The 16,036-nt window shown below is 50.3% G+C and overlaps 1 protein-coding gene and 1 long non-coding RNA gene across 29 annotated transcripts in view; one reads left to right on the top strand and one right to left on the bottom strand.

The window, feature by feature from the left end:
* MX1 (MX dynamin like GTPase 1) overlaps positions 1-13,387 on the bottom strand; it is a 38,813-nt gene extending 25,426 nt beyond the window's left edge. For 2 of the 28 annotated variants that reach the window (XR_010154386.1, XM_009434398.5), the window contains exons 1-5: positions 7,304-7,494; positions 6,396-6,494; positions 5,833-5,944; positions 3,095-3,170; positions 1,526-1,651 (exon numbers count right to left, since the gene is read on the bottom strand). Coding sequence is in view for 22 of the 28 variants with exons in the window: in XM_009434398.5 (XP_009432673.1) it covers positions 1,526-1,630 (105 nt within the window). In the remaining 6 variants the exon portion in view is untranslated. 28 annotated transcript variants of the gene reach the window in all.
* Positions 13,388-13,684: 297 nt separating this feature from the next.
* On the top strand, positions 13,685-15,552 carry LOC129138285 (uncharacterized). Its single transcript, XR_008541465.2, has 3 exons — positions 13,685-13,772; positions 15,096-15,144; positions 15,469-15,552. It is a non-coding gene; the product is annotated as an uncharacterized LOC129138285 (long non-coding RNA).
* Positions 15,553-16,036: the final 484 nt, after the last annotated feature.

Here is a 16,036-nt window from a genome sequence, read left to right as displayed (position 1 = left end):
AGGGTCCCTCTATCCTGAGGCTTGCGATCATCACATCCTTGCTTTTCTTTATAGTTTTGCCACCTATATGTTTTTCCCACAATGGTATATTGCCTATTGCTGCCTGTTGGGGAATTTTACATAAGTGGAATCATTTTGTATATTTCCTGTAACTTGATTCTTTGGTTCAACGTTGTTCATTTGATGCAGCCATTTTGATACCTGGAACTCTAGTTCATTCCTCTTTACTACTGTATAGAATTCTGCTACATGAACATACCACACTCCCAGTATCCATTCCACCATGACAGGCACGTAGACAGGGTCTGAGTTTTGCTGTTATAAACAGTGCTGCTATGCATGTGACTCCCAGGGGGATGTGCAAGAGTTTACACATGGTCCTCAAACTCCAGCACACAGCAGAATCACCTGGAGAGCCTGGTAAAGCACAGAGGGTGGGCCCTGCCCCAGAGTGTCCAATTCACCAGGTCTAGGAGTGGGAGGAGGGGCTGGTCATTTGCATTTCAATCAACTTCCCAGGTGATGCTAATGGGCTGGGCTGGGGGCCACACTTTGAGAACCACAGTCTATCCCCAGAAGTGGAACTGCCAGATCACGAGACACACTCTGTTCTCCTTGACTGGAAAAGGCCAAGCTGCTTCCAAAGCACGCAAGTATGAGTGGGTGAGAGTTCCTCCTGCCCCATACCCTGACATAATTACATCTCTTACAGCCAGACAAGAGATGCACCAGGGACGGAAATGCAGAAAAATGTAAACAGTGGTATCAGGGTGGTGGAAAGGTGGTGGTCCTCTGTATTTTTCTAAACGCTTCAATGTTTTTTGAATATTGTTTGAAAAATTGTTTAACATTGCCTAGGAAAACAGAGCCAGACTGAAACAGGCCAATGATCCACGGTAATAAGAAACTGAGCACTCTGAGTACCTGGACACTCCCTGCACTTTGCTCTCAGCCATATAAAGCAAAGACCATTATTCTCATTTTAGATATGGAAAACCAGGCTTATAACAGGAGGAATAACTACCCACAATCACACACTGAGAGTGTCAGCGTCGGGACCAACTGAGGTTGGACTGATTCCAGGGGCCATGATTGGTTCCCACCAAAAATATGTCTTGATTCTGGGCAAAAAATTCACCACGTGGCTTCCCTACAAAGATAATATCTTAATGATGCCCCAGGGTTTGTAGCTTGAGACTGAATCATGATGTGGGCAGGAAAAACAAACCTAGTGCTCCTTGAACCCAGGGCCTGGGCCAGTTCCTTCTAGTATAGATGAGCTGAACCCATCGACAGCTCAGCCAGTGTCCCCAACCCCAGCAGCACCTCCACCCACGGTGAGCTAAGGCAACGAGTCTATACATGGTTGTCAGCTGGCAAGTAGAGGGTCAGGATCTGCGTCCTGGCACAGGAGAGGAGAGAGAGCAGGCATATCTGGGCAGCAGTAGCACCACTGTAGAAAAGGGCAGCCTCGAATGGGCATGGCTCATGTCACATGGATAGCCACTTTCAGAGAGCAACTTACCGAGCCTGGATTTTTCTGGGCCACATTAGCATCTCCATTCAGTAATAGAGGGTGGGATGCAGCAGCTGGATCAGCTTTTGCGATGTCCACTTCGGAAACAACCATCTTCCTTCTTTGCAAAGTAAGCTTAAAATAAAGCAGATGCCTATTGAACAGATAAGCAGCTGGGTGCATTCAACCATGGAACCAAACCCACCACCAGAACGGAAGGCCCCTGGTGGTGGGGACTCTGACTAGTTGTTCATGGTGATGTCCCCAGAGCGTAGAAGAGTGCCTGGGACACAGTGTGTGCTCACTGGCTTTTTATTCACGGAAAGAGAAACAGAGTGACCCAAAGAAGCCAAGGTCAGATAAAGACAAACGCTGCCTCCCTGCTCAAGGCGCTTCAAGAATATCCCTCCAGGCCGGGCCCCGGGGCTCACGCCTGTAATCTCAGCACTTTGGGAGGCTGAGGCAGGTAGATCATGAGGTCAGGAGTTCAATACCATCCTGGCCAAGATGGTAAAACTTGTCTCTACTAAAAATACAAAAAAATTAGCCAGGCATGGTGGCTGGCACCTGTAATCCCAACTACTCGGGAGGCTGAGGCAAAGAATTGCTTGAACCTGGCAGGCAGAGGATGCAGTCAGCTGAGATCACGCCACTGCACCCCAGTCTGGGCAACAGAGCAAGACTCTGTCTCAAAAAAAAAAAAAAAATAGAATATGCCTCTGTTCCCCAAAATATTTTCTAAAACTATCTCCTGTCATAATTTTAGGTTGAACTTCAAAAACGTTTTCAGTATAAATTTGAATAGTTGCAAAGGATACAACTTCTGATGCAGTTGTAATACAATTAAAAAGTTTACATTTAAAGGCTGGGCGCAGTAGCTCATGCCTGTATCCCACCCAGCACTTTGGGAGACCAAGGTGAGTGGATCACCTGAGGTCAGGAGTTCGAAGCGAGCTTGGCCAACATAGTGAAACCCCATCTCTACTAAAGATACAAAAATTAGCTGGAAGTGGTGGTGTGTGTTTGTAGTCCCAGCTACTTGGGAGGCTGAGGCAGGAGAATCACTTGAACCTGGGAGGTGAAGGTTGCAGTGAGCCGAGATCGCACCACTGCACTCGAGCCTGGGCGACAGAGCGAGACCCCGTCTTAAAAACAACAACAAACAAAAACTTTACATTTAAAAATAAAATTGTTATAGAACTGTTTCCAATGTAGCCAAGAGAATCCAAATATTATGGTAATTTGATACCCAAACCTTTAGTTTAAAAAATGTGTGAGCTCTAAATCTTTTATGCTCTTTCTTTTGATCATCAATTTCATATTTTCATTTTTACTCCCACAAATGGGGGAAATGAAATGTCATTCATTTTACTCTTGAAAGCATGTAACTGACTGCCTTATACTTGTCTGCATTACAAATACACATGTATGTATTTGAAATTCATTTTTAAAATGTTGTAGGACAAGTGCCTAAATATGAAATTTTACAGTGTCTAATAATCTTGGATAAAAGTAACTGAAAATCTTTCTCCTATGACTCAAAATAAATGTTACAGAAAATAGCATGCACCAACTTACCTCTAATATACGTTCCTTCAAATAAAAGTAATGTCAACAAGTTAAATGGTATCACAGAGCTGTTCTCCTGCACCTCCTTGAAATCAAGCAAAGTGTACAAGTAAGACCCAAACCCGCGGAACACCCGAGAGTACCCACCCACCCAGTCCCATTCCCAAGGCTGAGAACCGGGCAAGTGCAGGAGGGGTGTGCTCTGAAGCCGATTCTGACTTCCCAGAATCCTTTTCCTATGTTTTGACTATTTTAACTATTCTAACAGATGAATAAAGCACAGAGCTTTGCTGCAAATCTGCTGCCTGGATCAATAATATGTAAGGATGCTCTCCTTGCTTCCCCTCGCAGGAATCTCCCCCGAGAGCCATGTGATCTTTGTCAGTACCATGAGGGTTGAAGGGACAGGTTGTTAAAACAAAACTCATCACCCCTGCCTGTCACCCTGCTCTGTAACATATCTAGCTGCACACCTGAGCCAATGCCATTTCTCCATCACACTGGAGTTCACAGAACCGCCCATGTCAGGAAGGTTGGGAAGTGCTGCCATGGGTTCATGCTGCCTTGGCTAAAGAACACGTCCCCAACACCAATACTTAAAACTATCCTTTTCTGTCTCCCTTCCCCGGGTTTATACACTTCCAGGGAAGGCATCCTTGCTCGATTTGGAAGGGAAGAAAGGGATGTATTTCTTTTTTTTTTTTTTTTGAGAGAGTCTCGCTTTGTCACCAGGCTGGAGAGCAGTGGCGCAATCTTGGCTCACTGCAACCTCCACCTCCCGGGGTCAAGCGATTATCCTGCCTCAGGCTCCCAAGTAGCTGGGACTACAGGTGCACGCCACCAGACCCAGCTAATTTTTTGTATTTATTTAGTAGAGATGGGGTCTCACAGTGTTAGCCAGGATGGTCTCAATTTCCTGACCTCGTAATCCACCCACCTCTTTTGTCAGGTAGGATTGGGATGGTTATAAAAGGTAATCCATTGTAAACGGTACTTATGGAGTCTGACAATCTGGGAATTTATTCCCTAAAACTCTCATGCCTTTGGAAATACCTCATGTGCCCAGGGCATCCCAGGCTCGATATCAAAGACCAGCACTTCATCTGCCTCTCAGGAGTACCAGTCTTCTGGGCTATGGTTGCCTCAGTTGGCCTTTCTGCAGCCAGATAAGGAGCATCATTGAGACCAGGACTTGTACCACATGACCACAGGTTCCACTCAATCAGCTGAAACAGGACTTGGTGAGTAGATTCCCTTCCCTAATTTGCTTCATAAAATGAGATTCTCTGAAAGCTAAACCTTATGGGTTTTGTCTGTAAACCATAAACATTTGTACCTTTCCCTGATCATTTGGAACATCAGTTTGGATTTCAGGGGCAGGGCAATCTCGGGAGTTCAAACCGGTTTCTTACTCCTCCATGGAACTTGGCATCCAGCTGCAGTCTTCAAACTGAACTGAGTGCAGGCAGCAGTTCCAGCCTTGGAAGAGCCAAGAGGTGGCGACTCCTAGCTCTCCATCCCAAATTGCTCCTAAAATGTCTTGGCTGCACCCTGTGTTTGGAGAGGAGGCTGCAGGGTTCCAGCCCTCCATCCATTCGCTACTGCACAGCCCCACTGGTCAGAGCCTGAGATGTTAGGTGGGCATGGATGGGGATATGCACCAGGCTCTTCTCACATCCTGAGCAACGGCCCCTGTGCAGGGGCTTCCTTCCGTCCCTGCCCAGGGCAGGCTTGTGCCCATGATATATAATAATGACTTGTGACCCTAATGTCTCAAAATGGAGGCACTCATTAGGTAGCATTAAGCCCATAGTAAGTTTCTTTCTTTAGAAACAATAAACATACGTGTCTCTCACTTTCGCTCATAGTAAAGGGGTTTTTCTTCAAAGTGGTAAGCATGTGTGTGGTAGACTAAGGGGATGAGGGAACACTTGCTGTGGCCCAATGCCACCAGAGACTCCAGTGGATAAGGACCCAGTGGCACGCACACCTGTGGAGGATCGCAAAAGCGACAAGGGACTGGCAGTGTCTGAAGCATTTTCGGAACCTTGGCAGTGAGATTTCTGAAAGCTTCTTCCTGACTTTGGCAGCTGGGCAGCCGAGGATGAGGCCCCTGGAGGAACAGATTTCCCTCCACCACCCAGCACTAGAGCGGGACTTCTGGACTCCCTGGAGTGGCTGTCAGTGGGCTGGCCTCCAGAGCCTCCACTGTGGGTCCTTACCCTAATCACTCCCTTTAATCATTGTACTGTGAATGTCTGCTCAATTGTGTGTGTGAAGCTCTCACAATAAATCCTGAATTTGAGAATCACTCATTGCCTGCTGGGTCATCCTGAAACCTTTTGGGAAAGTGAAAGTTAGTGCACAGGTGGAGGAAACCTGGTTAACATAACAACTAAAATGAACCTGACTGGGTGCAGTGGCTCGTGCCTGTAATCCCAGTACTTTGAGAAATCAAGGCGGGTGGATCACTTGAGGCCAGGAGTTTGAAACCAGCCTGGCCAATATGGTGAAATGCTGTCTCTACTAAACACATACAAATTAGCCAGGTGTGGTGATGTGTGCCTGTAATCCCAGCTACTCAGGAGACTGAGGCACCAGAATCGCTTGAACCTGGGAGGCGGGGGTTGCAGTGAGCTGAGATGGCGCCACTGCACTCCAGCCTGGGCGACAGAGTGAGATCTTGTCTCAAAAAAAAGAAAGAAAGAAAAGAAAGAACCCAACGGCCCACTTCATTTCTGCCTTACCTTGGAATGGTGGCTGGATGGCGGCGTTCTTCACTCCAGATTTCAGGGAGTGGGAGTTTTCCTGTAGCCTCCGACCCAGAACTGATCTCCTAGCAGTGTGGCCACAGAATTCCTGCAGTGAGGGTAAAGGTGGCATCCAGGGTTGTCAGGGGGGTTCTCTCCTTGTGGTGAAGCTTCCTCAGCTCAGACCCCATAGAGGAGCAGGGATGGGAGGTAGGATTCAGCCCCCTTCCTCTCCCAAAACCCCTAATAAGGACCACCTACTGCCTACGTTCTAGGAAATGCCTAAGATGGAAGAGGCTACGCTTTCCCAACATAATCCAGTCTAGTTTTTTCTTTTTTTACATACTTTTAAGTTCTGGGGTATATGTGCAGAACGTGCAGGTTTGTTACATAGGTATACATGTGCCAATTCAGCCTAGTTTTAAAACTAACTCTTGCAGGACTGACATTCACCTTTTCTTCTGAAAGCGTTTTCCCCCCCAAACCCTGCTGGCATTTAAATTTGTTATGAATAAAAGAGAGAACATCTTGCCCTTTAGACCAAATGCACTGCTACCTACCAAAGCCCCTGAGCTGGGTGAGCAGGTGGGCGGCAAGGGCGCGAGGGAGGCGTGTCCACCGTGACACTGGGATTCCTGGCCGGCAACTGCGGTCCAAGGCTGAAAGATGACACAGCCATTTTAGGAGCCCTTTGGGACTGACACCGGTGGTGGAGGTAGAGGCGTGGTTAGCATCACTGGACTCTACTTCCCAGTAACAAACGTGATTTAAAATTTAACCAAATAACTTGGGCCATCCCAATTGCCCAGCTCGGCAGTCACCCGCTGTGAGTGTTGGTGGGATGGGAGCGCAGGTCTCAGCTGTGCCCGGGCTCCTTCTGCCACCCCCGGGGCTGTCCTGCCTCCCTTCGTCCACCGCACCCACTCCACGATCCCGGCCAACTACGATGGACCCCGAGGGTGCGTCAGCCACACGCGCCGGGGAGGCCCCAGGCATGGCATCCACTGGGGCGGTGGGGGGGAACAGCGGGCAGGGGTCTTCCCGCGCATGCCCCATCTCGGCCCAGCTCGGAACCCCCTTTATTCAGCAGGATCGGCGAGAACTCCTTGAAACTTCCCTCCCCAGCGACCTCCGCAGTCTGACTTGGGTTTGCTTTCGCGCGTTCCCAGGAAATAGAAGTCGACGGAAAGCAGTGGTCGGCGTTCGGGTGGGCTCGTGGCCCGCGCAGCCGTGGATCTGAAACTTTCCCGGCGCCCTTCCCCGCTTACTAGAGTCCCTCGGAGACCTCCCCGGAGCCCCGTCCCCCACCCCTTCCCAACCTCTCCTGCAGGAAGGCCGCGGGTTAGGGGGATGTTTCTGATGAGTCATCAGGAGCCCGGGCAGCCTGGTGGGAACCAGAATCAGGCGTGCTCCGAGCCCGCCCATCAGCGCCCTTGCTATAATTATGATTATTATTATTGTTAGTTACTAGCAGCCGAGAAGGTGCCCCCGCCGTGCCCGTGCTCCGGAGCGCTAGTCTCCGCCACGAACGCCGCTCTCCCAATGCCCTTCTCCGCGCTCCTAGCGCGGTTACTGGGCGCTGCCCCCAGAAGCGACACTCACCGGTCCCTGCGCAGTGCGGGAGTGCGGCCTCCGCTCTCGCTTCGCCTCTTTCACCCCGCGCCCAGCCCCGCCCCGCGCCGCGAAGAAATGAAACTCACAGACCCTGTGCTGAGGGCGGCTCCGGGCGCAGAAACGAAACCTAGCTCCCGGCCCCGTACCTGCAGCACTTGCCTCGCGGGAACTCGCGGGAGACGCAGGTTCTCGGGCCCGAACCCAGGCCTGCTGAATCAGAAGCTCGTTTCATCAGGCCCGTCTGAGGATCAAGGTGCTCCGGAGGCTCCCTAATGGCCCGGAGTCATCCAAGCCTGCACGTATCCTTGAACCTAGGCATGCCCTTCCCCCCGTCGGTTTTGAAAACAGATGCATTGGTAATTGGGGGTCTTCAGTTCCCTCCCAGGGCTCACTGGGATGATCCCAGCACCAGCAGGGACTCCCAGGCATTGTGTGCCAATGGCTGCAGAGCCCCTCTCGTCCCGAACTCCGTCCAGCACTCCCACCCCTAACCAGGCACACCCATACCATCTTCCTCCTTTCCCGTTTCCCCTTGCCCACTTCTAGGCCTCCCTGGAGTCTGGCTCATCTGGTCTCTCCAGGGTGGAAACGGGTGTGTGGAAGGAAAATAAAATAAAATAAATAAAATAGTAATAATAAAGCTTAAAATAATAAACATAACATAGGTAATAGTTGTCAGGCCAGGCCATCGCATCCCCTGTGACTTGCAGGTATACATCCAGATGGCCTAAAGTAACTGAAGATCCACAAAAGAAGTAAAAACAGCCTTAACTGATGACATTCCACCACTGTGATTTGTTCCTGCCCCACCCTAACTGATCAATGTACTTTGTAATCTCCCCCACCCTTAAGAAGGTTATTTGTAATTCTCCCCACCCTTGAGAATGTACTTTGTGAGATTCACCCCTGCCCACCAGAGAACAACACCCTTTGACTGTAATTTTCCATTACCTTCCCAAATCCTATAAAACGGCCCCACCCCTATCTCCCTTCGCTGACTCTTTTTGGACTCAGCCTGCCTGCACCCAGGTGAAATACACAGCCATGTTGCTCACACAAAGCCTGTTTGGTGGGCTCTTCACATGGACGCACATGAAAATAGTTAACATTTAGTATAAGCTATTTAGAAGTAACACATAGGCTAAAATTTTAAGCAGCCCCTCCCAGCATTGTAACAAGTTGCAGATGCAAGCTTATCTCAAAAGCTTATCACCTGCCTCCGGACCCCAGCCTCCAACCCTAGTCCAGCTTGGAGGATGACTAGTCAATATAACTGAATTGCCAGTTTCCTCAGAATTGTCACGGGTTAAGTAATTTACTGTCTTTGTCTGAAACCTGTATCCTACCTTGTTTTTCCCATCTCAAACGACATATAAGCTAGCTGCTTTCTTTGTTGGGGTTGGCAGCCATTTTGGGCATGAGCCTGCTGTTGGCCCGAATTAAAAGTTCTGTTTTGGTCTCCAAAGGTCTCTTTGTCTTCCTTGGCTAGAGTTTTACTGCAAAGGTGAAAGGGGTTGGGGAGGGCTGAGTCAAGCAGACCCATGGGTGGTCCTCCCTTTGGGAGCTCCCATTCTCGGCTAACTGGCTGTGAGTAGGAGATGGCATTTCCCTTTGGGAGCGGTTGGCACCCCACCTCCATTCTCCTTAGCTCAGCTCACAGTCCCTTACAAGCCCCTGCTAAAGACTTCCATGATTAGGAAGGGTCACCCCCAACCAACCTCAAGGCCCAGAACCTGCCCCAGCTTTAGGTCCTGGGGTCAGGGGAAACCTGGATGGAATCAAATTCAATACTGCTGCACCTACAAGAGAGGGAGGAGCCCCCCAGCCCGCTCCCTGTGCTGAAATCTATTTTGCTTTGCAGGATCCACTCCTAGGGCTGGGCAACCCCATCCAAGGGGTTCTTCATCCAAGGGGTTCATCCAAGGGGAACACAAGTTCTCCCAGGAATTAGCAATGACCTCACTTCAACACACACACACACACACACACACACTCAACCCCTCTTGGCCTTTTACTTCCTAGTCAAGAACCCAGGCAACAGCACATCCTGGGGGGCTGTGAGCAGGCTGGGCTGATGCTTTCTGAAGCAGGAACAGTGCCTTGGGAACGCAGGGTAGGTGTGAGCAGAGCTGGCACTCATGTGAACAGAGACTTCACTCTGGGTGATGCTGCTGCTGTTTCCAACAGCGGGAGGCTTCCCTAAGGGCCCTTGTTCACGAACAAAATCAGAAACAGCTGCAGGCAACTGATAACCAGATAGAGGCACAGCCTCAGCCAGGGCAGGACTCGGAAGGGCAGTGAGGCGCCCTGCCCAGGAAACACAGCACACACAGCTCACTCCCAGTGGGTGCAATGCCTCCTTAAGTTTTAACACCCTAGGCACTTCCCTTGTCCACCGCAGTCCCTCCCTGGCCTTAGATTTTGGTGCTTCATTGCCTCTAATATGCATATGATATGGCAGGGCCTTGGGGAGTATAGGTGGTTGTTTTGGGGTGTAATTCAGCAGTCAGTCATACAATAATAGCTCATGTCTACTGAGCATGTAGGATGTGTTAGGTGTCAGTGAGAGACAGGACTAGCTGGATTTCCTAGGCCGACTAAGAATCGCTAAGCCTAGCTGGGAAGGTGACCACATCCACCTTTAAACACAGGGCTTGCAACTTAGCTCACACCCAACCAATCAGGTAGTAAAGAGAGCTCACTAAAATACTAATTAGGCAAAAACAGGAAGTAAAGAAATAGCCAATCATCTATTGCCTGAGAGCACAGGGGGAGGGACAGTGATCGAGATAGAAACCCAGGCATTCGAGCCAGCAATGGCAACCCCCTTTGGGTTCCCTCCCTTTGTATGGGACGTCTGTTTTCACTCTGTTAAATCTTGCAACTGCACACTCTTCTGGTCCGTGTTTGTTATGGCTGGAGCTGAGCTTTCGCTTGCCATCCACCACTGCCATTTGCTGTCTGCTGCTGTTTGCCGCCATCACAGGCCCGCCACTGATTTCCAGCCCTCTGGATCCGGCAGGGCGTCTGCTGTGCTCCTGATCCAGCGAGGCACCCATTGCCGCTCCCAGTCGGGCTAAAGGCTCGCCATTGTTCCCGCATGTCTAAGTGCCTGGGTTCGTCCTAATGAGAACACTCACCACATGCCCCAAGATTCCATTCCTTGGAATCTGTGAGGCCAAGAACCCCAGGTCAGAGAACAAGAGGCTTGCCGCCATCTTGGAAGTGGCCCGCCACCCTCTTGGGAGCTCTAAAAACAAGGACCGCTCGGTAACATCAGCTAGGGGGACTCGTGTGCAATCACTCACCTTAACAACCACCCTCCCAGAGGAGTAGGATTATCACACCATGTTCTCCATGAGAAGACCGAGGCCTAAGGAGCTGGGTTCCATATTGGTAGAGCTATGGTTCCAATCCAGGTGATCATTCTCCAAACCTGCGCTCTTCAGCACCTCCTCGCTATGCTGAAATCAAGAGGCAGCTTCTGTACTTAAGAAGCTCACAACCTCCCACCTGAATTGCAGAGGATGTGTGCTCTATTAAACGAACAGCAGTTACTCTCTTTTTTTTTTTTCCTACCAGATAAGTTTCACTCTTATACTCTGAGAATGGCCCTCTCTTCTTCCAGGCAACTTCTGATCCAGTCTCAGTTCCCCCATTGCCGTCCCTGAACTCAGGACCCAGGTCACACTCAGAGGCTTTGTTGATGCCTGTCCCTCTGCCAGGCTGCCCTCTGTCCACAGGCTCAAAGGGAAATTCATCTCCCCTGCCTGAAGTAAAGGAGTAAGACAATGGCTACTCCACAGAGCAACCCTGAGGGCTGCTGGTTGCCCATTTTTGTGGTTATTCTTGATGATATGCTAAACACGGGGTGGATTATTCATGCCTCCCCGTTTTAGACCATACATATAGGGTAACTTCCTGACATTGCCATGGCATTTGTAAACTGTCATGCGCTGGTGGGAGTGTAAAAATGAGGACAACCACAGGTCACTCTCGTGGCCATCTTGGTTGTGGTGACTTTTAACCAGCTTCTTTCTTGCAACCTGTTTTATGAGCAAGGTCTTGATGACCTTTATGACCTTGTGCTGACCTCCTATCTCACCCTGTGACTTAGAATGCCTTACCCCTCTGGGAATGCAGCCCAGTAGGTATCAGCCTCGTTTTACCAGCTCCTATTTAAGATGGAGTTGCTGTGGCATGCACCCGGTGTGGAGTTGCTCTGGGTGTGCCTCTGACAACAGGGTTCTGTTTGGGAAAAAGAATGGCAGCGTTGATGGCTCAGTTCCCAGGCTCAATGTTTCCCTTGGCATAAGGAGTTTGGGGGTCCCGAGATATTTTCTTTTGCACACCTGTCCCCCTCCAGGCCCAGGTGGACTTAGGTGCCTGTGGGGAAAAGCAAGAGAGATCAGATTGTTACTGTGTCTGTGTAGAAAGAAGTAGACATAGGAGACTCCATTTTGTTCTGTACTAAGAAAAATTCTTCTGCCTTGGGGTGCTGTTAATCTATAACCTTACCCCCAACCCCGTGCTCTCTGAAACATGTGCTGTGTCCACTCAGGGTTAAATGGATTAAGGGCGGTGCAAGATGTGCTTTGTTAAACAGATGCTTGAAGGCAGCATGCTCCTTAAGAGTCATCACCACTCCCTAATCTCAAGTACCCAGGGACACAAACACTGCGGAAGGCCGCAGGGACCTCTGCCTAGGAAAGCCAGGTATTGTCCAAGGTTTCTCCCCATGGGATAGTCTGAAATATGGCTTCATGGGAAGGGAAAGACCTGACCATCCCCCAGCCCGACACCCGTAAAGGGTCTGTGCTGAGGAGGATTAGTAAAAGAGGAAGGCATGCCTCTTGCAGTTGAGACAAGAGGAAGGCATCTGTCTCCTGCCCGTCCCTAGGCAATAGAATGTCTCGGTATAAAACCCAATTGTACGTTCCATCTACTGAGATAGGGAAAAACCGCTTTAAGGCTGGAGATGGGACATGCGGGCAGCAATACTGCTTTGTAAAGCATTGAGACGTTTATGTGTATGCATATCTAAAAGCACAGCACTTGATTCTTTACCCTGTCTATGATGCAAAGACCTTTGTTCACGTGTTTGTCTGCTGACCCTCTCCCCACTATTGTCTTGTGACCCTGACACATCCCCCTCTCGGAGAAACACCCACAAATGATCAATAAATACTAAAGGAACTCAGAGGCTGGCGGGATCCTCCATATGCTGAACGCTGGTTCCCCGGGTCCCCTTATTTCTTTCTCTATACTTTGTCTCTGTGTCTTTTTCTTTTCCAAGTCTCTCCTTCCACCTAACGAGAAACACCCACAGGTGTGGAGGGGCAACCCACCCCTTCAGGTGCCTGACACCACAGGCTCCTGGGCGGGCAGGGCCCAGTGGAGCCTGACCTTGTGGCACTGGCCTGGCCTCTGCTACCAGGCTGAGGACCGGGTCAACCGGCAACCCCAGGCCCACGCTGGGTGCCGCTGCACTTGGGATCCCGGCACAGCGTGGTTCGGTGCTTCTGGAATGAATGGGGAATCGGAAGGCCGGCCCTGGTCCTGCAAACGCGGGCCTCAGGGTCCTACACTGGGCTTACTTCTCCCTGCGCTCTCCGCCCCCACCGCGAATTTCCCGGACAATTCAGTTTCGGTTTCATTTCTGCTCCCTGGTTTCCAGAAAGGAAAAGTCAAATTGCATGACTTCAGACTTCAGAATCCAGGGGGCGGGGAAGGGGGCAGGGAAGAAGGGGGCGGTGCCACGACGAGGGGGCGGTGTTACTCACATACACCGCTAGCACCTCCCCCAGCCTGGACCCGGTTCTGCTGGGCCTGGGAGGCGGGTGGTTGCGGAACGGCGGAGCATCCCACAACCTGCCCATCCTCCCGGCTGCATTTCCTGCAAGTCCGTCCGCCTGCCCGCGCCCCCGACCGCGCCCGCGCCCCCGCCCCCGCCCTTGCCCGCTTTGTCCTGCCTGGGCGCGAGTAAAGGGACTGGTTTCCTTTGCCTCGTTTCGTTTCCTCTTCTGTGCGTGTGGTATAGACCCGTGCTTCTCAAAGGGTGGTTCCTGGAACAGCAGCATTGGCTTCACCTGGGAAATTATTAGAAATGAACGGTCCGGGGCCATCCCAAGACCCCTGCATTACCACCTGTATTTTAAGGGCCTTCCTCAGGTGATCCCTTGGCAACTGGGCACGAGACTGCTGGCGTCTGACGTGGTCGCTCTTGGTCCTCAAGGTCAAGGCCAGACTTTTCCTTCATGTCTGTCTGGGGCCCACCAGAGAGCCCTGCGGAGAGGAGCAGAAGCTGAAATCCTTTGATACTGGTGAGCTTTGGAGAGCCGAGCTGGGGGCTGCAGGACCTGGGTTCAGGCATTGTGTACAGGTGGCCCAGCCACTGAAGGAAAGCAAAATAGTTTACCCCCAAAATCTTTTTTTTTTTTTTTTTTTTTTTTGAGATGGAGTCTCACTCTTGTCATCCAGGCTGGAGTGCAGTGGGGCAATCTCGGCTCACTGCAACATTTGCCTCCTGGGTTCAAGCGATTCTCCTGCCTCAGCCTCCTGAGTAGCTGGGACTACAGGCATGCGCCACCAAGCCCGGCTAGTTTTTGTATTTTTAGTAGATACAAGGTTTCACCATGTTGGCCAGGCTGGTCTTGAACTCCAGACTTCAGGTGATCCACACGCCTCGGCCTCCTAAAGTGCTGGGATTACAGGCATGAGCCACCGTGCCCGGCCCAAAATCTATTTCTTTCGCATACTTTGAGATGGCTGCTCAGAAAGCCAGCCCACAGAAGCACCCTGCGGAACTGTCTTACCTGGGGAAGCCTTGCATCTTAGAGGGTCTGCACTGAGGCGGTCAGGCTTGCTTGCTTTTCTTTCCCTTGTCCAGATCTAGGAAGGGAGAACTGAAAGCCTGACACCTTTAAAGATCTGATAGAGGCCAGGTGCAGTGGCTCACACCTGGAATCCCAGCACTTTGGGAGGCCGAGGTGGGCAGATCACGAGGTCAGGAGTTTGAGACCAGTCTGGCCAACATAGTGAAACCCCGTCTCTACTAAAAATACAAAAAATTAGCCAGGTGTGCACCCATAATCCCAGCTACTCAGGAGGCTGAGGCAGGAGAATCGCATGAACCAGGGAGGCAGAGGCTGCAGTGAGCTGAGATCGCACCATTGCACTCAAGCCTGGGTGACAGTGCGAGACTCCGTCTCAAAAAAAAAAAAAAAAAAAAAAAAAAAGAAAAGAAAAAGTTCTGATGGAAACAGTCACCATCTATTCTCCCTGAGGGCTGCTCCCTGGTAGGTTTCTCCTAGGTAACAAGACCACTTTTGCCAGCCTCTCTCATAGACTGTTTTGCCACAATCCAAGCCCCCATTCTTTTTGTTTGTTTTGTTTTGTTTTAAGGATTTTTAAAAAAACTTATTTCAGGTTCAGGGGCACATATGAAGGTTTGTTACATCGGTAAACTCGTGTAAGCAGGTTTGTTATACATATTATTTCATCAGCCAGGTATAAATCGCTCCTCTTCCCACTCCCACCTTCCACCCTCAAGCAGACCGCAGTGTCTGCTGTTCCCTTCGTGTTCATAAGTTCTCATTTCGCTCCCACTTCTAAGTGAGACTGTGTCTGGAATTTGTTCCTTCCAGTGGGTTCGTGGTCTCGCTGACTTCAAGAATGGAGCCGCGGACCTTCGTGGTGAGTGTTATAGCTCTTAAAGATGGCACAGACCCAAAGAGTAGCAGCAAGATTTGTTGTGAACAGCAAAAGAACAAAGCTTCCACAGCATGGAAGGGAACCCAGTGGGTTGCCGCTGCTGGCTAGGGAGTGGCCAGCTTTTATTCCCTTATTTGTCCCTGCCCATGTCCTGCTGATTGGTTCGTTTTACAGAGTGCTGATTGGTCCATTTTACAGAGCACTGATTAATCCATTTTACAAACTTCTAGCTAGCTACAGAGCACCGATTGGTGCATTTTATTTTTACAAAACACTGATTGGTGCATTTTACAAACCTCTTGTAAGACAGAAAAGTTCTCCAAGTCCCCACTCAACTCAGGAGGTCCAGCTGGATTCACCTCTCAAGACCACGCGGTATTTGGTTTTCTGTTCCTGCCTTACTTTCAAGCTACCATTCTTTCTCTAACCTCAAGATGGTGTGTAAGCTTCTGCACCCCATGGCTGGATATGTGGGTGGCGGGGCAAGGTGGAGATAATGGATCCGTGGTTCTCCCCTGTGAGCACGTCAGTAAATGGTATGCCTTTTCTCCAATTCATCTGCCTTCCGTGTGTCAATTTTTCATGACTCTTCAGAGGGTGAAGGGGGAGTTTTCCCTTGGCCCCTACCCCATCAACACTGGTGTTTACAATACTGGGAAAGGTCTGGTGGCCCTTCCCAAATCATTTTTTCCCAGATAGGGCCAGCTGTCCACTGGCATTCACACACAGGAAAGAAATGGTGCATTGTGGTAAATCCCATTACATGGGGATTCACTGAGCAAAACATCCCCTCTCTTGCCCTCCTTTTCTCCCTCTGTCTCCTCCTTTCTTCACCTCTTCCCTTTCTTTCTCCACAAACACTTACTGGGCCCCA

This window comes from Pan troglodytes, chromosome 22 (assembly GCF_028858775.2).
Source record: "Pan troglodytes isolate AG18354 chromosome 22, NHGRI_mPanTro3-v2.0_pri, whole genome shotgun sequence".
Lineage (NCBI taxonomy): Eukaryota > Metazoa > Chordata > Mammalia > Primates > Hominidae > Pan > Pan troglodytes.
Note: the sequence above shows the minus strand (reverse complement) of the source record. Positions and strands in the feature narration are given on the sequence as shown.